At 43.5% G+C, this 21,561-nt stretch overlaps 1 protein-coding gene across 4 annotated transcripts in view; it reads right to left on the bottom strand.

The window, feature by feature from the left end:
* Positions 1–21,561, bottom strand: part of LOC122563766 (nuclear GTPase SLIP-GC-like) — a 147,118-nt gene that overhangs the window by 63,828 nt on the left and 61,729 nt on the right. For all 4 annotated transcript variants that reach the window (XM_087976961.1, XM_087976960.1, XM_087976963.1 and 1 more), the window contains 2 exons: positions 12,619–12,813; positions 4,730–4,908 (listed from right to left, as the gene is read on the bottom strand). In XM_087976961.1, coding sequence (XP_087833087.1) covers positions 4,730–4,908; positions 12,619–12,813 — 374 coding nt within the window. The remainder of the gene's footprint in view (positions 1–4,729; positions 4,909–12,618; positions 12,814–21,561) is intronic.

The following is a 21,561-nucleotide window of genomic DNA, read 5'->3' as shown; positions in this document are numbered from 1 at the left end:
ACCCATCCTGATGCTTTTTAAAATGTTGTAATTGTACCAGCCTCCACAACTTCTGGCAGCTCATTCCATACACACACCACCCTCTGCTTGTTTGCAGTAAAACAGAAGGTGTGGATTTCTTTTTTAGTAGTTGAACTCATGAACTTCTTCCCCAATCAATTTGAACATGGTGGTGATATACCCTCAACTCCATTTACCTATTTTTTTTGTTCCAGATCCTTTCGTATTTACAAAGACAAAGGCCCTTTCTCCTAGTCCCAACATCTAGCCCAACTTGATCTCTGATATGATTTGGAGATGCCGGTGTTGGACTGGGGTGTACAAAGTTAAAAATCACACAACACCAGGTTATAGTCCAACAGGTTTAATTGGAAGCACACTAGCTTTCGGAGCGACGCTCCTTCATCAGGTGATTCCACAATCACCTGATGAAGGAGCGTCGCTCCGAAAGCTAGTGCTTCCAATTAGACCTGTTGGACTATAACCTGGTGATGTGATTTTTAACTTTGGTCTCTGATAGGATGTGAACAATTCTTCCACATTCCCACATCGGAAGAAGCTCATAGTGAGCAGCCTTCCCGAATTACTGCAGTTCCTGAGCTCTTGGAACATCCACAGTGCTGTCTGGGAAGAAGTTACAGGATTTTGACCCAGTGACATTAAATGAACAATGATATATTTCAAAATCAGGATGATGCATGGTGGAGGAACTTGCAAGGAGTGGTGTTCCCATGTGTGATCCTCTTGTCCTTCAACAAAGTAGCATGGGTTAAACAATGAGGGCATAATAAGCTATGAGGGTAACTCAGCAAATTATATAGCAATGGTCAGCAAGGGCTTTCTTAAACATACAAAGAGGAAGGGAATGGCCAAAGTGAACAAAGATCGCTTACAGACCAAGGCTGAGGAAAGAATAAATGATGAACCAACAAATGACAAAATAGTTGAATAAATACTTTGCAAGCGTATTCACGGGGTCTTTGGATTTCCAAAACTAAAATGAAACAGGAAACTGTGGAAGAGATAAACAGAATAACTAACATGAGAGGAAAAGTAGGAAAAGTAATTGTGGTTAAAGGTCAATAAGTCTCCTGCAACATAGGATATTCAAGGTAGTGGCTGCAGAGATAGTGGGCACAATAATAATAATCTTCCAAAAATCCTTAAATTCTGGAAATGCCCCAATTAATTGGAAATGTGCCTATATAACACCCTTATTCATAAACATGACAGATTATTACAGATTACGTTACAGTGTGGAAACAGGCCCTTCGGCCCAACAAGTCCACACCGACCCGCCGAAGCGCAACCTACCCATACCCCTACATTTACCCCTTACCTAACACTACGGGCAATTTAGCATAGCCAATTCACCTGACCTGCACATCTTTGGACTGTGGGAGGAAACCAGAGCACCCAGAGGAAAACCACGCAGACATGGGGAGAACGTGCAAACTCCACACAGTCAGTCGCCTGAGGCAGGAATTGAACCCGGGTCTCTGGTGCTGAGGCAGCAGTGCTAACCACTGTGCCACCGTGCCGCCCACAAAAGGAAGAGAAGAAAAAAAAAGATAATGACAAGCCAGTTAGCCAACTATGAGTTGGACTTAACATTTTCCATCAGATTCCATTCCAGAGGATGTACTAGCAGAGCATTTAGAAAAGCATAATATAATCAAGCAGAGTCATCATGGCTTTGTCAAGGGAAATCGCTTCTGAAAAAGTTATTAGAATTCTTAGAAGAGGTAACAAGGAAGGTAGATAAAGATTGATAACAAGAAAGTAATAGTTATGTTTCTAATGAAAAGTGGGATAAGGGACTATGGGGACCTGGCAGGAGATTGGAGTTGAGACCAGGATAAGATTAACAATCATCATGTTAAATGGTAGATTGGCTCAAAGAACTGAATTGCCTATTCCAGCCCCAATTCCTATGTCCCTATAAAGAATAACTAGTAAATGTGATAGATTTGGATTTCTACAAGGCAATTGGTGAGGCAGCACACAGGTTGCCTCAAGACAATAAGAGTCCATGGTGTTGGGAAGCTTAGGAAAATAGAAGCAGGTGTAGGCCATTCAGCCTGTCCAGTCTGCACCACCATTCACTTATGACATGTCTGTTCATCTACCTCAATGTCACTTACCCACACTATCTCAATGTCCCTTGACGTCATTAGTTTCTGGAAACCTATTGACCTCCTGTCTTGAACGTACTCATGTCAGCGCAACCAAAACCCTCAAATTCCAAAGACTAACCAACCTGAGTGAAGAAATTCCTCCTCTCCCTTTGAAATAGCCTAGCCCTTATTCCAAGATTATGCCCCTTGATTTAGATTCAGCAGCCAGTAGAAATATACCATCTACATCCACTCTGTCACATCCTGTAAGAATGTTATGTTTGAATGAGAACGCCTTTCATTCCTCAAAACAGTTCTGTCAATCTGTCATCACAAAACAAACTGACTGTCCCAGGGATTAGTTTGGTGAACCTCTGACATATAGTAATTATAGATGGAAATGTGTTGCTGGAAAAGCGCAGCAGGTCAGGCAGCATCTAGGGAACAGGAGAATCAACGTTTCGGGCATTAGCCCTTCTTCAGGAATTGATTCCTGAAGAAGGGCCAATGCCCGAAACGTCGATTCTCCTGTTCCCTAGATGCTGCCTGACCTGCTGCGCTTTTCCAGCAACACATTTCCATCTCTGATCTCCAGCATCTGCAGACCTCACTTTCTCCATATGGTAATTATATCCCTCCTTAGCTGTGGTGATCAAAATGATAGACAATTTTTAGATGTAGTGTCACCAAGACTCAATACAACTGTAGGAAGACATATCAACTTCTGTACTTCAATTCCCTTGCAATACGCTCTCTGCCTTTCTCATCGATTGTTGCAACTGCATGCTAGCAATTGGAGACTCAAGAACAAGGATACCTAGTCCCTTTGGACTCCAAGTGTTCCTAGCCCATCACCACTTAAGCAGTAGTCTATCCTCCTGTTGGTCCTACCAAAGGGGATAACTTCCCACTTATTTAGATGATATTCCACCTGCCATGTCCTTTCCAATCATTTAGCTTCTCAAAGCCCACTTGAAACTTCGGTGTATAAGACCAGAAGCAGCAGTAGGCAATTCAACCTACTGAGTCCATCTGCCATTCAGTGAGATGGTGACTGATCCGATCATCCTGCCTTTTCCTTTTTTTATATTATTTTCATATTAGCATGGATAGAGGATTGACTAACTAACAGAAGACATATTGTGGTAAAAGGGACATTTTAAGGATCACCACTTTAAACTGGTGGAGTGCCACAGGGCCACAATTATTTACAAATGTTTGAGGAAAGTAAACATAGACAAATTTGCAAAAATAGACAGGCAGAGAAAAGGACATAAGGAGTCTGCGACGGATATATAGACAGGTTAAGTGAGTGGACAATGAACTTGGCATATAGAATATAAAATAGGAAAATGTGAGGTTATGCACTTTGGTGGGAAGAATAGAGGAGCCACGTATTACTTAATTGTAGAAAGGCTGAAAGCTGCAGCACAGAGGGATTTGTGCTTGGGAGTCCTTGTGCATGAATCACAAAAAGCTACCAACTTGCCAAAATTACATAAGGTACAGTCCACACCGAGAATATGTGAACAGTTTTGGTTGCCACATCTAAGGAAAGATATACTGGCATTGGAGACAGCACAGAGAAGGTTCACTCGGCTGAGCCCAGATATGTGAGGAGAGGTTGAGTAGGTTGGGCCTGTATTCATTGGAGTTTTAGACAAATAAGAGGACACCTTCATGAGACATTCAAGATTTTTGGGACTCATGACAGGGTGGATGTGGAGAAGCTGTTTCCTCTTGTGAAGGGTTGAGAACTCTCAGTCACTTAGTGAGGACAGAGATGAGAAGGAATTGTTCCTCTCAGAGAGTATCACAGAAGCCTGTCAAGAATGTGTTATCAAGTATATTCAACACAGATTTTTAATCATTCAGGGAATTAAGGGGTATGGCAAAAAGGCAGGAATGTAGAGTAGAGGATTATAAGATCAGCCATAATTTCATTGAACGGCAGAGCAGACTCGATGAGTCATACGGTCTATTTCTACTTCTTATAGTTTTAAAAGGTGCTGCTGAAGGAGATTTGGTGACTATTGATATACACATACCACGAGTGAGAGGAGTGAATGCTGAAGGTGGTGGATTACATACTGTTCAAGCTTTGTACATGCCTTGTCCTGGTTGGGCTTTAGAAACAAAGGGATCATGGTCAGAGTTGTGGGGAATCAGAGATTGTGGGAACCAAAGTATGGAGATGGAAGGATTGAGAATAGAAAGGACTGGGATTGGATCTGGAATGACTGTAGGTCCCTCCTGGATTCAGTTGCTGGGGAGTCATAATTTGGAAATCCTGTCACTTCGTGAAATTTAAGTCAAGGTATCCCTGATGTTATCAGACTGAGAGTCTGTTATGATATTAAGTTCCCCAACTATCTTTTGCAGGGGGCTGTCAAAGGTTTACTTCCTGTATACAAAAATGTAATAGGACAGTATTCCAGTAAAACTGCTTGAATAAAATGTTTTATACCCCTTTGACACAGGAATTAAATTATATTTCTTGTTTCTGGAGCCTGTGATCCACTATAAGTAGCACGACAGTGGGAGAGGTGCTCCACTGTCAGGGGATAGATGTAACTTTAACATCAGTAAAGTTTCAATTAGTGCACACAGACCTTGCATATTCTTGCTCTTCAATATCATCTGTCTTTGTACAGATAAAAGCAACATCATGACATCTTCCTCCATTTGTAGCAGATTTTATTGAAGTACCAAAAATCTCATGTACTATCTTTTCATTAACAGCCCTAAAAATTGCTGACACAATCCATACAGATGAGCAGTTCATCAGATTCTGCAAAACACACATAAGATTGGGTGAAAGAAGCACAATTGTCAAAATCAATATTATCAACATCTATAGTCATAGGTTAAAAAAAATCATCAAAATGCTATAGACAATCCTGCAGTCTTTTTATAACCATGCACAATAACTGTGTCAGTATCATCCTGTACAATAACACAGGATAGAATCTTCCACTTTCATCAAGTGTCTCCCTCATTTTCTGTAAAGCTGGTGAGGCACCACTCTCTAATTCTCAGAGGAAGGCCAGGGGTATCATGTTCCAATTAGTTGATTAGAAGGGCTGAACTGGGCTTTCCTCTGTTATCAAGCTCTGGAGCACAAGTCCCACAGCATGAAGTCAAACAACCAGAAGTGAATAGCTCTTGTACTCAGCAGTTCTGTGGAGAAGGCCATGTCTGCTGCCAGAAGGAAAAAAGCAAGGTCACATAGACTAAGCTGTTGAGAAAATACTTTGTGGGGACTCTGGTCTTTTTGGGTTGGTGGGGTTGGGATAGAGAGAAGTCTGAATCAAGGGAACAGCAGATGGGTTTCAGTGTCTAATCCTCATTCAATGTCAATGTCAATCTCACAGCTTAGTGTCAATTTGGGGATTGCCTATGCCCTGCCAACTGATTGGCCTCTCACACTGGTTTGTCAGTCAGGTGGACAGCTTCATTTTTGCCTTACCTGAAGCAGACATTTTAACCCAGGCATAACTAGGACCTTAGGTCATCTTTAACCATTTATTAATTGACAGGTTAAGAGGCTGTCTTTCTGACCAGAACCAAAATCAGGTGGAGAAAGGAAGCTGACAAGAGTCTTAAATGCCACTGTCTCATTATCCAGTTCATTTCATGTCTTGACACCCAGTGGAAGATTCTGCCCACAGGACAAATATCAGGATGAAAAGACACACTGCAATTGTATCAGAGTGAACTGATGCAGAATAACTGCACCATTGGCAATAGTTATGTAGGGTTGAGTTTAATACCCTCGCCTCCGAGAGGGGCACAAAGACCAAGACCGATTGTTTGGGCAGAATTTAATCGTGGCGATGCAGGAGAGCTAGTGACTAATGTGCCATGGTGATTTCAAGGTGACTGTTGGGATTAAGTCTCCATGAGGAATCTTCCTGTCAGTGTATCTGGCTCCACTCAGGCAGCTCCCTGTTGGTCTTTAGTGCAGGGCAGAGCAGAATGCTGCATCTTCAAGATCTGCTGACCAATCAGAGCCTGGCACTGTGCAGGTAGCTGTGGCCATTGCCACATGGCCAATCCACTCACCATGGGCTAGAGGCATTTAGTGACAATCCAAATCTTCATGGTGAGTATTAATATCATTACACACAGTCTGTGGACTTCTGTATTTTATTAACTATACTGAAGGGAGAATATAGAAAGTTAGGCAGGATTTAAAAAGAAGGTCCTTGAGGGTAGTAATAGCTGGATTATTCACGGTGCTATGAGCCATTGTGAGGGTAGGAATTCAAGGATAGAGCAGATGAATGAATGGCTGATGAGCTGGTGCAGGAGAGGAGGATTCACATTTTTGATCATTGGAAAATCTTCTGGGGTAGATGTGACATGTATAAGGAGGATGGATTGCACCTGCATTGGAAGGGGACTAATATTCAAAGTTTGTGAGAAGATTTGTAGCTCGGGTGCTCGTTGTTGTGGTTCTGTTCGCCGAGCTGGGAATTTGTGTTGCAGACGTTTCGTCCCCTGTCTAGGTGACATCCTCGGTGCTTGGGAGCCTCCTGTGAAACGCTTCTGTGATCTTTCCTCCGGCATTTGTAGTGGTTTGAATCTGCCGCTTCCGGTTGTCAGTTCCAGCTGTCCGTTGCAGTGGTCGATATATTGGGTCCAGATCGATGTGCTTATTGATTGAATCTGTGGATGAGTGCCATGCCTCTAGGAATTCCCTGGCTGTTCTCTGTTTGGCTTGTCCTATAATAGTAGTGTTGTCCCAGTTGAATTCATGTTGCTTGTCATGTGTGTGTGTGGCTACTAAGGATAGCTGGTTGTGTCGTTTCGTGGCTAGATGGTGTTCATGGATATGGATCGTTAGCTGTCTTCCTGTTTGTCCTATGGAGTGTTTTGTGCAGTCCTTGCATGGGAATTTGTACACTACATGGGTTTTGCTCATGCTGGGTATCGGGTCCTTCGTTCTGGTGAGTTGTTGTCTGAGAATGGCTGTTGGTTTGTGTGCTGTTATGAGTCCTAGTGGTCGCAGTAGTCTGGCTGTCAGTTCGGAAATGCTCTTGATGTATGGTAGTGTGGCTAGTCCTCGTTCCTTTGGATTGTGGCATGTCCTCGTTCCGTTGTCTTTCCCTTAGGCATCTGTTGATGAAATTGCAGGGGTATCTGATTTTGTAGATATATTGTATAGGTGTTCTTCTTCCTCTTTTTGCAGTTCTGGTGTACTGCAGTGTGTTGTGGCTCTTTTGAACAGTGTCTTGATGCAACTTCTTTTGTGTGTGTTGGGGTGGTTGCTTTCGTAGTTTAGGACTTGGTCTGTGTGTGGCTTTTCTGTATACCTTTGTGGTGAATTCTCCGTTCAGTGTTCTCTGTACCATCACGTCTAGGAATGAGAGTTGGTTGTCCTTTTCTTCCTCTCTAGTGAATCGGATTCCTGTGAGTGTGGAGTTGATGATCCGGTGTGTGTTCTCTATTTCTGTGTCTTTAATGATTATAAAGGTGTCATCCACATATCTGACCCAGAGTTTGGGGTGAATTTGCAGTAGGACTGTTTGTTCTAACCTTTGCATTACCGCTTCTGCTGTGAGTCCAGAGATTGTTGAGCCCATGGGTGTGCCGTTGATTTGTTCATATATTTGATTGTTGAATGTGAAGTGTGTTGTGAGGCACAGGTCCAGTAGTTTGAGTATGCAGTCTTTGTTGATGGGTTCCCTGTATTGTTGTCTGTTCTGTATGTCCAGCAGGTTGGCTATTGTTTCTCTGGCTAGGGTTTTGTCGATAGAGGTGAACAGTGCCGTTACATCGAATGAGACCATAGTTTCTTCCTTGTCTATGTGTATATTTCTGATGATGTCCACTACTATTATAGGTCAAGCCATACAGAGAACAGCCAGGAAATTCCTAGAGGCATGGCACTCATCCACAGATTCAATCAATAAGCACATCGACCTGGACCCAATATACTGACCACTGCAACGGACAGCTGGAACTGACAACCGGAAGCGGCAGATTCAAACCACTATAAATGCTGGAGGAAAGATCACAGAAGCGCTTCACAGGAGGCTCCCAAGCACTGAGGATGTCATCTAGACAGGGGACGAAACGTCTGCAACACAAATTCCCAGATCGGCGAACAGAACCACAACAGGGGACTAATATATTGGCAGGGAGAGTTGCTAGGAGAAAGTGAGGACTGCAGCTGCTGGAGATCAGAGCTGAAAAGTGTGTTGCTGGAAAAGTGTAGCAGGTCAGGCAGTATCCAAAGAGCAGGAGAATCGACGTTTCAGGCATAAGCCCTTCTTCAGAAATGAGGAGGGTGTACCAAGCAGGTTAAGATAAAAGGTAGGGAGGCGGGACTTGGGGGAGGGGTGTTGGGAATGCGATAGGTGGAAGGAGGTTAAGGTGAGGCTGATAGGCCAGAGAGGGGGGTGCAGGCGGAGAGGTCTGGAAGAAGATTGCAGGTCAAGAAGGCGGTGCTGAGTCCGAGAGTTGGAATGGAGATAAGTTGGGGGGAAGGGAAATGAGGAAGCTGGAGAAATCTGCATTCATCCCTTGTGGTTGGAGGGTTCCTAGGCAGAAGATGAGGCGCCCTTCCTCCAAGCATCATGTTGCCATGGTCTGGCGATGGAGGAGGCCAAGGACCTGCATGTCCTTGGCAGAGTGGGGGTGCGGGGGGGGGGGGGAGTTAAAGTGTTCAGCCATGGGGTGGTTGGGTTGGTTGGTGCGGGTGTCCCAGAGGTGTTCTCTGAAACGTTCCGCAAGTAGGCGGCCTGTCTCTCCAGTGTAGAGGAGGCCACATCAGGTGCAGCGGATGCAGTAAATGATGTGTGTGGAGGTGCAGGTGAATTTGTGACAGATATGGAAGGATCCCTTGGGGCCTTGGAGGGAAGTGAGGGGGGAGGTGTAGGCGCAGGGTTTGCATTTCTTGCGGTTGCAGGGGAAGGTGCCAGGAGTGGAGGTTGGGTTGGTGGGGGGTGTGGATCTGACAAGGGAGTCGCGGAGGGATTGGTTTCTCCAGCTTCCTCATTTCCCCTCCCCCACCTTATCTCAGTCCCAACCCTCGGACTCAGCACCGCCTTTTGACCTGCAATCTTCTTCGCGACTTCTCCACCCCCTCTTGGCACACCCTCCTCATTCCCGAAGAAGGGCTTATGCCCGAAACGTCGATTCTCCTGCTCCTTGGATGCAGCCTGGCCTGCTGTGCTTTTCCAGCAACACATTTTTCAGGGAGATTTGCTAGATTTGCTCCCGAGGATTCAAACTAGTAAGGTGGGGAGGGTGGGACCCAGATAGATAATGAGGAAAGAGATCAGTCTGAGACTGGTACAGTTGGGAAAAGGAGCAAGTCAAACAGTCAGGATAGGCGAGGATAGAGCAAAGAACAAGGTACGACTGATCAATTAAATAGCATCTATTTCAATGCAAGAGACCTAACAGGGACGGCAGGTGAACTCAGGGCATGGTTAGAAACGTGGCACTGGGATATCATTGCTATTACAAGACGTGGCTCAGGGATGGACAGGACAGGCAGTTTAATGCTCCAGGCCATACATGCTCGAGGAAGGATGAAAAGGAAGGCAAGGGAAGAGGGGAAGTGGTGTTTTTGATCAGGGATAGCGTTATGGCTGTATTTAGGGAGGATTTTCCTGGGAATATGTCCAAGGAAATTATTTTGGGTGGAACTGAGAAATAAGAAAGGGATGAGCACCTTACTGGGATTGTACTATATACCCCCCAAGAGTCAGCAGGAAATTGAGAAACAAATTTATAAGGAGATCTTAGTTATCTGTAGGAATAGTATGGCGGTTATGGTAGGGGAGTTAATTTTCCAAACATAGACTGGGACTGCCATAGTGTTAAGGGTTGAGAGAGAGGAATTTAAGTGTGTACAAGAAAAATTTCTGATTGAGTATGTGGATGTACCTACAAGAGAAGGTGCAAAACTTGACCTACTTTTGGAAAATAAGACAGGTCAGGTGACTGAGGTGTCAGCGGGGGAGCACTTTGCGGCCAGTGACCATAATTCTATTAGTTTCAAATGGTGATGGAAAAGGATAGATTGGAACTAAAAGTTAAAGTTGTAAATTGGGGGAAGGCCAATTTTGACGGATTTGGCAAGAACTGTCAAAAGCTGATTGGGGGGTGGGCAGATGTTTGCAAGTAAATTGACGGCTGGAAAATGGGAAGCATTAAAAATGAGATAACGAGAGTCCAGAGACAATATGTTCCTGTTAGAGTGAAATGGTGGGTGAAGGGAATGCTGAATGACTAGAGAAATTGACGGTTTTGTCAAGAGAAGGAAGGGATACACTGCAGAGATCGAGTGAATCCTGAGAGTATAAAGGCAGTAGGAGTATACTTAAGAGGGAAATCAGGACTGTAAAAAGGGGACATGAGATAGTTTTGGTAAACTGGAGAATCCAAAGGGATTTTATAAATATATTAAGAAGAAAATGGTAACGTGGGAGAGAATAGGGCCCCTCAAAGATCAGCAAGGCGGCCTACGTATGGAACCACAGGATAGGGAGATACTAAATATGAAGATATGCAAGGTGGGGTAATGGACAATTACATCTTGAAAAATGCCTACATAACAAAGGAGGTGGTGCTGCATGTGTTAAAATGCATAAAAGTGGATAAATCTGATCAGATGTATCCTAGAACTCTGTGGGAAGCTAAGAAAGTGATTGCTGGCCCCTTGCTGAGATACTTGTAATGTCGATAGTCACAGGTCAGCTGCCAGAAGACTGGAGGTTGGAAAATGTGGTGCCACTATAAGAAAGGTGGTAAGGAAAAGCCAGGAAACTGTAGACCGGTGAGCCTGACATCAGTGGTGGGCAAGTTGTTGGAGGAAATCCTGAGGGAAAGGATTTACAAGTATTTGGAAAGCAAGGACTGATTAGGGATAATCAACATAGCTTTGTGTTGTGAGAAATCATGTCTCAGTGACTTCATTGAGTTTTTTGAAGGGGTAATAAAGAGGATTGATGAGGACAGATTGATGGACATGATCTATATGGACTTCACTAAGGTGTTAGACAAGGTTCCTCATGGTAGGCGAGTTAACAAGGTTAGATCACGTGGAATACAGAGAGAACTAGCTATTTGGATACAGAATTTGCTGGAAGATAGAAGACAGAGGGTAATGGTGGAGGATTGCTTTTCAGACTAAAGGCGTGTGACCAAACTTGTGCCAGAAGGATCGGTTTGGCTTATCTTCATTTATATAAATGACAACATAAGAGGTACAGTTAATAAGTTTGCAGATGACATCAAAATTGGAGGAGTCGTGGACAGTGAAGAAGGTTACCTCAGATTACTATGGGATCTTGATCAGATGGGCCAATTGGCCGAGGAGTGGCAGATGGAGTTGAATTTAGATAAAAGTGAGGTGCTGCATTTTGGAAAGGCCAATCAGGGCAGGACTTATAGACTTAATGGTAAGGGGTCCTGGGGAGTGTTGCTGAACAAAGAGACCTTGGAGTGTAAGTTTATCGCTCCTTGAAAGTGGAGTTGCAAGTAGATAGGATAGTGAGGGTGGCATTTGGTATACAGTCATAGAGATGTACAGCATGGAAACAGACCCTTCAGTCCATATCTGCTTTCCTTTATTAGTCAGAGCATAGCGTATAGGAGTTGGGAGGTCATGTTGCGGCTGTACAGGACGTTTTGGAATATTGCGTGCAATTCTGGTTTCCTTCCTGTCGGAAGAATGTTGTGAAACTTGAAAGGGTTCAGAAAAGATTTACAAGGATTTTGCCAGAGTTTGAGGATTTGAGCTATAGAGAGAGAATGAATGGACTGGGGCTGTTTTTCTTGGAGCATCGGTATAAAATCATGAGGGGCATGGATCGGATAAAAATAAAAAGTGATGATTAGATTACTTACAGTATGGAAACAGGCCCTTCGGCCCAACAAGTCCACACCGACCCGCCAAAGCGCACCTATCCAGACCTAACACCTAACACCACGGTCAATTTAGCAGGGCCAATTCACCTAACCTGCACATTTTTGGACTGTGGGAGGAAACTGGAGCACCCGGAGGAAACCCACGCAGACACGGGGAGAATGTGCAAACTCCACACAGTCAGTCGCCTGAGGCAGGAATTGAACCTGGGTCTCTGGCGCTGTGAGGCAGCAGTGCTAACCACTGTGCCACCGTGCCGCCCACAGGTCTTTTCCCTGGGGTGGGGTAGTCCAGAACTAGAAGGCAGAGGTTTAGGGTGAGAGAGGAAAGATATAAGAGGGACCTAAGGGGTAATGTTTTCAAGCAGATGGTGGTGCATGTATGCCAGAGCAAGTGGTGGAGGCTTGTACAATTACTGCATTTAAAAGGCATCTGGATGGGGATATGAATAGGAATGGTTTAGAGGGATATAGGTCAAGTGCTGGCAAATGGGACGAGGTTAATTTAGGATATCTGGTTGGCATGGAGGATTTGGACCGAAGGGTCTATTTCTATACTGTAAGTGTAATTTCATCAGTTATACAATCAACGATGCTGAATGGAACATCTACTTACCTTTTTCCACATTTCATCTCTTGTTTTGTTGGTGTCGCCTGATCCTGGAAAGTCAATAAGAACTACTCCTTCGGGCAGTATTTGACAGTTGGGGATATAAACAGAGATCGATTTCACAATTGGCCAGTATATTTTGGATGTTTGACAGGGTTGGCTCCGAATATAAGGGTCTAACTTTCTGGATAACTCTTCTGCCTAGTAGAGAACCAAACATGTGATCACAAAATGAAACAATAGGATCTGTGCATTTATTAATTTATTAAACTGCTGGGAATGGGCCTGAGGGTTCAGGACTGTGGGTGGGAGCAATGGGCAAGTCAAGTGTAGGTGTGACACCACTGGCAGTTTTAACAGACAGCCTTATTACAGTCAGGCAGGTGATGTAAAAGCCAGCAAGACTCAGGGTGTGCCAAGATGAGCTGTGCTCCACAAGATCTGAGGGTCATTTCAGGTGTTTGGAAAGGATGTGGCTAGCACAGACTTGTACGGTTTAACAGGTTGACACATGGCATGTATCAGACAGACTGAAAACGAGACATTGAAGTCGTGGTAATGTCACTGTATTGCTGACCCAGAGACCCAGCTAATAGTTTGGGGACATGAGTTCAAATCCCACCATAGCAGGTGGTGAAATCTGAATTCAGATAATAAATCTGGAATTAAAAACAAACCTAATAGTGATCATGAAATCATGATCAACTGTCGTAAGTACTCCCCTAGTTCACTAATGTCCTTGAGAGAAGGAAACCTCCCTTTCTGACATGGTCTGGCCAACAGTAGTGTGGCTGACTCTGAACTTCCCTCAGAAGTGACTGAGAGAGCCAATCAATTCAAGGGTAATCAGACTAGATAAAAAATGCTGCCCTTGCCAGTGAGGTTCATGACCCATGGAAGAATTAAGCAACCTATTCTGACAGTTAAGATGGTACATTACATGAAGATCAGGAAACCCAGCCAGAGTTAGTCTCAAACAGCGAACACACAGGAAGGTTTGGAATCTCAGCTGACCACAATCTGTTATTGTGGGGAACAACTGAACATCTCTAACACAAGAATGAACAGTTCTGGAAAACTCAGTAGGTCCGGCAGCATCTGTGGAGAGAGAGCAAAGTTAATGTTTGGGATCGTGACCCTTTTTCGGAACTGCTCGTAACTAGGAAAATCATAGAAGCCCTACCAGTTGGAAGCAGGCCAAACAGCATCTTACCCAGACCACTCCCCCTACCCTGTAACCCTGCATTTCCCATGGCTAATGCACCTAGCCTCCACGTCCCTGTACACATGTGGGAGGAAACCCATGCGCAGGCACGGGGAGAAAGTACGAACTCCACACAAACAGTTGCCCAAGGCTGGAATTAAACCTGGGTCCCTGATACTGTGAGGCAGCAGTGCTAACCACTGATCCACTGTGCTGCCCCAAAGATTGATATGAATGCTCAAGGTAGGGTAGAGTAAATGATTGGTGGAAATGGAGCCCAGAGAGAGAGAGAGAGAGAGAATAACAGTTGGGTAGACAAAGGAATAAATAAAAAGTCAGGTAGGGTAATCAATAGATACTAATGGGGACCACTAGTGGCTGACAATGGGTTGTTGTGGTAGTAGCCCATGTGAGGACAAGGTCTGGTGTGTGGGGGTTGGGATAAGGACATGGTGGAAGGTGCTGTAGCCCTAAATTTATGGAACTTGATATTGAGTCCTGAAGGCTGTAGAGTCCCCAAGCGTTCTTCTTTTGAACATTTCTAAATTTGCTCATGACCCAAGGCACAAGAAGGTTTCAAACATACTTGGATCAGCTAAGTAAATGGACAAAAACATAATAGAAGGAATTTAATGTGAAGTTAAGCACTTTGGTAAGGAAAAAGAACAGAAATACAGAGTATTTCTTAATTGATGAGAGATTGGGAAGTGTTGGTGTCTAAAGGGGTCCATGTGCCCTTGTTCATAAGTGACTGAAAGCAGATGTGAAGGTGCAGCAAGCAATTTGGAATGCGAATGGTGATTTGAATACAGGAGTAAAAGTATCTTGCTGCAATTATATGGACACTTGGTGAGTCCACATCTGGGAGTATTTAACACTTTTGGTCTCCTTTCCTAAGGAGGGACATAATTATATTACAATGTCAAAAGAGTGTATACTTGAATTAGAAAGTGTCTTCTGAATTTTAAAATTAATTGAAAGTACAGCCACTGTGGGCTGTTCCAAAATAGATACATGCAACAATTGGCTGTTAAATGGATACCTGAGTTTTAGTTGCTGTTTTGATAACAATTCAAATTTAATGAATTAGTTTAGTTATGCCAAGGATACTAAAACCAAATTAAGTTTGAATTTATTGTATAGACAACATTGGACCAATGAGGGGAAATGATGTTGGGGGTACAAAAACATGGGCATTTTTGAAAATTGGTCAGAACAATTGCCACTGAACAGCCTAACAACTGCCACAGAGCTAGAGAGCTAACTTCCCATCAAACATCTTGCTCTCAAAGCAATAAGAAGGCACTCTCTACATCAAAAGGTACCTTTTCCTGTAAAAACTATTTGCAGTAAAAAGAAAGAAGACGACCCAGGGAAATCAGCAGATGGAAGATTGAAGACAGCGGAGAAGACAGAGACTGTGTGACTTGAGATTAAGTTAATGTAATGATTAATAATTGAGTGATTGGAACAGTATGTTAATAGAATTGTGTTCAGTTGGGGAAAGAGTGTTCAGTTTGTTAAAAGCTTTTTTTAAATGTTCTGTTACAAAAATAAATTATTTTTCTTTAAATTGTGGAAATTAGGAGTTCTCTTTCACTCCCTCACACTTTTAACAGATTTCAAAGCAAGGCGATCTTTTCTGGGTGTTTGGTTTTAATTAACAGAGGGGTTCAACCTCTGCATCATAATACTTACATAGAAGGGGTGCAATGGGTGTTCACCAGACTGATTCCTGAAATGGTGGAACTGTTGAATGAGGAGAGACTGAAGGAACAGTGCATGTATTCTCTGGAGTTTCAAAGACTGAGAGGTGACTTGATAGAAACTTAGCCATTCCTCCCTTGTCTGGTGAGTCTAATATCAAGCCCATCATTCTTTTCAATGTTTCTAAATAGTTGCTCTGAAACCATGCAGCTTGCACTGGATCATATCCCCTACACCTTTCAGTAGATTGTCACCTTGCTGTGGTGGAGAGGCTTGAATTTTTTTTTATGATCCTGAGAGCGAAACTGTTAGGAGTTCTCAACTCATGGCAGGGTCACCCCTAGTTGGAGGGGACTAACCAGACAAAGTTCAATTCAAAACAATTCCTCAATGGTGATTCAGGTGGAAGATAATTGTATGTTATCAACAGGTGCAGTGGCAAGTGAAGGCTACAGCAGTAGGAAACCTCCAGTTGTTAAGGTTTTCTTGCCACTAGGAATAAATCTACCTTCTATCATGGACCTGCTGATCTGCGCGCACACACACACACACTTGTGATGAAAGGACAGGACGGTGAGATCCTAGCTCCAGACTGGTGGGTAGGCAGTGGTTGCACTCAGTTGTTTTACTCTTGGAACAAGAGCAGTTAAGTTTTTTTATAGCTTTTGTCATGACTGAGTTGCCTTCTTCAGGATCTACTTTGCTCACCCAACATAGGAAAGAAAAAGCACATTGAAAGGTAGCACATTCCATCACCAGCCTGACTGAAAACCTACTTCTCGTGGGGTTATCTCTACCTGTGATCTAATGAAACGTAATCTCAGAACCTGGAGTATATGAACCCACTCAAATAACGGGCAAAAGAATCATGTGGAACAAAGAACTGGCCTTGTTGTCTGTGAGCTCAAGCACTTCAACATTGATATAACTGCCCACGAGGAAACTCAAAGGGCAGCAAAAGGAACAAGGTGGTGGTTATACCTTCTACTGGGTGAAGAAAACACAAGGATCAATCTAGGGCGCATGGAATTAGATTTGCTGTAAGATCGAACTCATGGATCAACCGTTGGAGCTCACTGTTGGCATCAACAGTCACCTTGTGACTTTCTGTCACCAACTTGCCAGAACTAGCAAGCAATGATCATGAGTGGCTATGCTTTAGCCCTTGATGCCACAATTGAGTCCAAAGAAAGATTTTACTTCACCCTGGACACCATACTCACTAACATACCTAAGGAAGATAAAATTATTCTCCTTGGCTACTTCAGTGCCAGGTTGGAGAGGAAGCTTTACTCTGGAAAGGAACGAGTCAAGAATTACAACTCTGGTGGAATTCTCCTGCTCGCCAAATGTACAGAATACTACCTAGTCATCACCATCACACTGTTCCACTAAAAAGATAAGTTCAAGACATCTTGGAGGCATCCACAATCAAAGCACAGGCACTTGATCGACTATATCATCATTCAATCCTGAGACTGAAAGGATATCCTCATTATCAAAGAGATGTCCAATGCAGGCAACTGCTGGACAAACCACTAGCTCATCCATTCCTCTCTGTCCATCAAATGCCACCAGAAACAGCTAAAGATTAGATTACTTACAGTGTGGAAACAGACCCTTTGGCCCAACAAGTCCACACCAATCCGCCGAAGCACAACCCACCTAGACCCATTCCCCGACATTTACCCCTTCGCCTAACACTACGGGCTATTTAACATGGTCAATTCACCTAACCTGCACATTTTTGGACTATGGGGGGGGAAACTGGAGCACCCGGAGGAAACCCACGCAGACACGGGGAGAATGTACAAACTCTACACAGTCGCCTGAGGTGGGAATTGAACCCGGGTCTCTGGCGCTGTGAGGCAGCAGTGCTAACCACAAGATGAAGGAACGGTTCAGAAAAGAGCCAACATTGAATGCTTCAAGACCAGCAGACAGTAAATGTCCAACAATGTCTTCACCAAAATCTCCAAAGGATTCATTTTAATGGAGTGGAGGAAACCTGGAAACAGCTGAAGACAGCCATCATCTCATGCTGTGAAAATATCATCACAGCAAAACGAAACCGATTGGACAAGATGACCACTTCATCCAAGATCTCATCAACAGGAGGAAAGCCGTCCATGCTTGTCAAAATAATATCACCAGCAAGACAAGGAGAATTCAAACAACAAAGGTGAAGTTACAAAGAAGAACTATGGAAATCATCATGAATGGTGGACAGAGAAAGCTGTAAATCTTTGCTTATAAGCACAACATCTGGGTTTTTCTCAGTACCAAAGCAATGTATGGACCCAACACCATTCGCCTCAAGCATGCGTGGTGTAACAATGGCATCCTTTTGAAAAACAGAGAAGACATCAGCCTCCGATGGAGAGAACACTTCAAAGAACTCCTAAACTGCAATACAATCACCAATGATGACATGTTTGAGGAAATCTCCACAACTTATCATAGATGATCTTGGACTCTCATCAAGTGGGGCAGAAGTTGAAGCCTCCATTAGACACATGAAGAATGGAAAAGCTGCATGAATGGACGGGATTCTGTCATCACCCTCTTCAAGAAAGGAGACAAAGCGGACTATGGAAACTCCCAAGGAATTTCCCTATTCTCCACAGCTTGGGAGATCATTGCCCCAATCCTCAGTAGGCATTGTCTCCCAATCTCAGAGGAAATCCTTTCTGAAAGCCAATATGGCTGTCGACCAGACCTTGGAGCTATGGACATGATTTTCATTGACTGACAACTCCAAGAGAAATGCCAGGGAAAACATTGGCCACTCTTCATGACCTTCATCAATCTGACCAAGGCTTTTGGATCAGTCAATTGGTCAATATGGAAGACCTTGTCAAAGACCACCTGTCCAAATCAACAACATCCTTCATTTCCTCCACAAAAAGATATTGGCAATGATCATCACTAGCAGTAACGATCAGATTAGGGGTCACTGCCTCTATACTTATCTCTATCTTCATCTTGTCAAGAACAAACTTCCCAGTACTGTGAACATTGTCTACAGGATAGATGGAAATCTTTTTGACCAGCTGTCTGAAATCCAAGAAGAAAACAACACGACTGCTCTTTCTGAACTTCAGTTATGTGGATAACAATGTCATCTTTGTTCTCTCAGAAGAAAATCTTCATGCCTCCATTAATACCTTTGTGGAAGCATACTGAAGAAATCGTCTCAGTCCCAAACCCAAGAAGACTAGCAACCTGTCCCAGGTCAAATTGCAGTCCATCCCTCCATTAAGATCAATGGAGAAATCCTCCCAAACATTAAACATTTAACTTACTTGAGAAGCTACCTCTTTCTAAGTCTGACATCGATGCAGAGATTCAACATCACATCCAATTTGTGAACGCCAATCTTCAAATGCCTCAGGATGACAATCTTTGATGACTGTGACATCTGTGCTAATATCAAGACCCTTGCGTACAAGACAACCATTCTTCAGACTCTTCTATGTAGCTCAGAAACTTGGACTACATACAGATGACACCTCCAAGACTTTTGAGTAGTACATCAATGTTGTCTGACATGGATTCTCTACAACAGAAGGGAGGACAGATGGACAAAATCAGTAGCTAACAGCACCAGCACCGAGGCCGTGATCATCCGAAACCAGCTCCTTTGGGTCGGCCACGTGTTTGGATACTCTCGGTCTGACTGCCAAAGCAAATCTTTGAAGAGCTCAAGGAAGTCACCCAAATGAGAGGTGGACCAAAGACTCTACAAAGACTCCCTGAAGAAGTACTTCAAGAAATGCAACACAAACTTCAATGCCTGGAAGATCCTTGTTCAGAAGAAATCAATGCAGAGGAACCTCCTGTATGAAGGGATGAATTTCTTTGAGAACACCCATTGGCAAGTAACTGGAGAAAGACATGCCAATGATCAAGGCCAATGACCAACTCCAATGGCCAGAAACACCTACCAAGAGAGATGCAGCTCCAGGATTGGGCTCATCAACTATGAAAGGACCCACAGGAGTTATGACCAGTGACAATGGAATTTCCTAGGTAAGTAATCAAGTGGTTAGCAAGTGATTGCTGATGAAAGTGATCCCTGAGAGATTGTCTGCATCAAATTCAGGTCAATGGAGATGCTGCACTCACATCCAACAGCTCCATATTCACATTTGTCCACTGAGATCAGAAAACTATATCTATCAGCTGTCAAGTCTTTCTGCGAGGAAGAGGAGTAAACAGGATGTCCTTGAGTATAAGGAATGTAAAGAAAGAAGTGAGTTGATTTTATAGCTGAGGCTGGCACAGCACAAACAGCCAACTAAACCTATTAGTGGACCTAAGTGATTGAAACCAGGACTGTGGTTCTCCTCACCAGACTACTGAATTCTATCCAGAGAATTCTTAATTGAGTTGAAAGGTCGACTCACATTCCAGGCTAGCAAGCTCTGTATTTTTAGCTAGTTGCTCCGCATTTGTAACCAAAACACAACCGAGGATCAGAGAATGGGACAGCAAGCCCAGCTAATAAAAACTAACAACCATAAAACAATTCTGATTGTGAAGCTGATGACCCATGAAAATAACGAGTAATAGTGACACTGCACTTCAACATGGAGCACAGTCACCTCGGCTGACAAGTGACAAGTAACATTCCAGCCACACACATACCAGGTAATGGCTGTTTCTTATTTGAGATGATCTAACAACTGCCTGTTGACATTCAATGGTGTTACCATCACTTAATCCTCCACCATCAATATCTTTGGGGTTACCACTGACCAAAAGCTTAACTGGACTCGCCATGGAGGTTACAAGAACAGGTTAGAGGCTAGGAATACTACGATGGGTAACTCATCTCCTGACTCCACAAAGCTTGTCCACTACCTACAAAGCACAGGACGATGGAATACTCCCTAGTTGCCTAGACGGGTGAAGCTTCAACAACACAAGAAGCTTGAAACCATCCAGGACAAAGCAACCTTCTTGACTGGCACCACAAGCATCCACTTCCTCCATCACACTCAGTAGCTTCAGTGTGTATTATCTACAAGATGCACTGCAGAAATTCACCATAGATCCTTAGACAAACTTTCCAAATCCACAACCACTTCCATCGAGAAGGACAAGGATTTCGGAACACCACCACCTGAAAGTTCCTGTGTGAGCTAATCATCCTATATATCACCAATCCTTCACTGTTGCTGGCTCAAAATCTTGGAACCCTCTCTCAAATGGTATTTTGGGAATACCTACATCAAATTGACTGCAGTGATTCAAGGAATCAGCTTACCACCACCTTCTCAATGGCAACTAGGGATGTGGAATTAATGCTTTCCAGCCAGCAATGCCCACATACCATAACTGAATTTTTAAAAGTTGCCTCAATTCCGGTGCCATTGGCTCCTTCAAGGACACTGATGTTAGTATGCCTGTCCTCTCAACTCATACAGACAATCCATTTCAAATGGTGTTGATGGTACTTCTCCAGGACCTCCAGGTTACATCTGTACAAAGTCAAAGTGTTGGAGTCATGTAAAGAGTCAGAAGGATCTTGGTGTCTGCTTGGATTGAAGATTGTCATCCTGGGTGCTGGAAGACAGCACTCACAGATTAGATGTAATGTTAGATCGCAGCACTAATATCAGCTTTAGATGAGAGGGTCTCTCCAGGTAAGGGAAGTGTTTCACATCTGGGAGGATTTCTCCATTGATCTTAACGTAGGGATAGTGTGGAGCATGTCTTAGGATAGGTTGGTAAAGGACTTGAATCCTCTTCAGGTTGAGGCCAAGACCAGTTCTTTGGTTTGTTTCTGCAAATATGTTAAGCAAGACTTAACTTATAACTTCCCTTAATCAAAAGATCTCTTGAGAATAATGATCACAATTTTATTGGAATTTTGTATTGTTTGAAAGTCATTTTGTCAAGTACAAAACTAAGTTCTGACATCTAAATAAGGAAGCTACATGGATATGAGGGCAACATAGGCTATGCCTGTTTGGAAAAGTACATTTAATTGTAGACAAACAATAATATGCTCTTAAATAATAAATAAACAC

The sequence above is a fragment of the Chiloscyllium plagiosum genome, unplaced genomic scaffold, assembly GCF_037043375.1.
Source record: "Chiloscyllium plagiosum isolate Xiang-an unplaced genomic scaffold, Cpla_swu_hap1 HiC_scaffold_30, whole genome shotgun sequence".
NCBI classification, from domain to species: domain Eukaryota; kingdom Metazoa; phylum Chordata; class Chondrichthyes; order Orectolobiformes; family Hemiscylliidae; genus Chiloscyllium; species Chiloscyllium plagiosum.
Note: the sequence above shows the minus strand (reverse complement) of the source record. Positions and strands in the feature narration are given on the sequence as shown.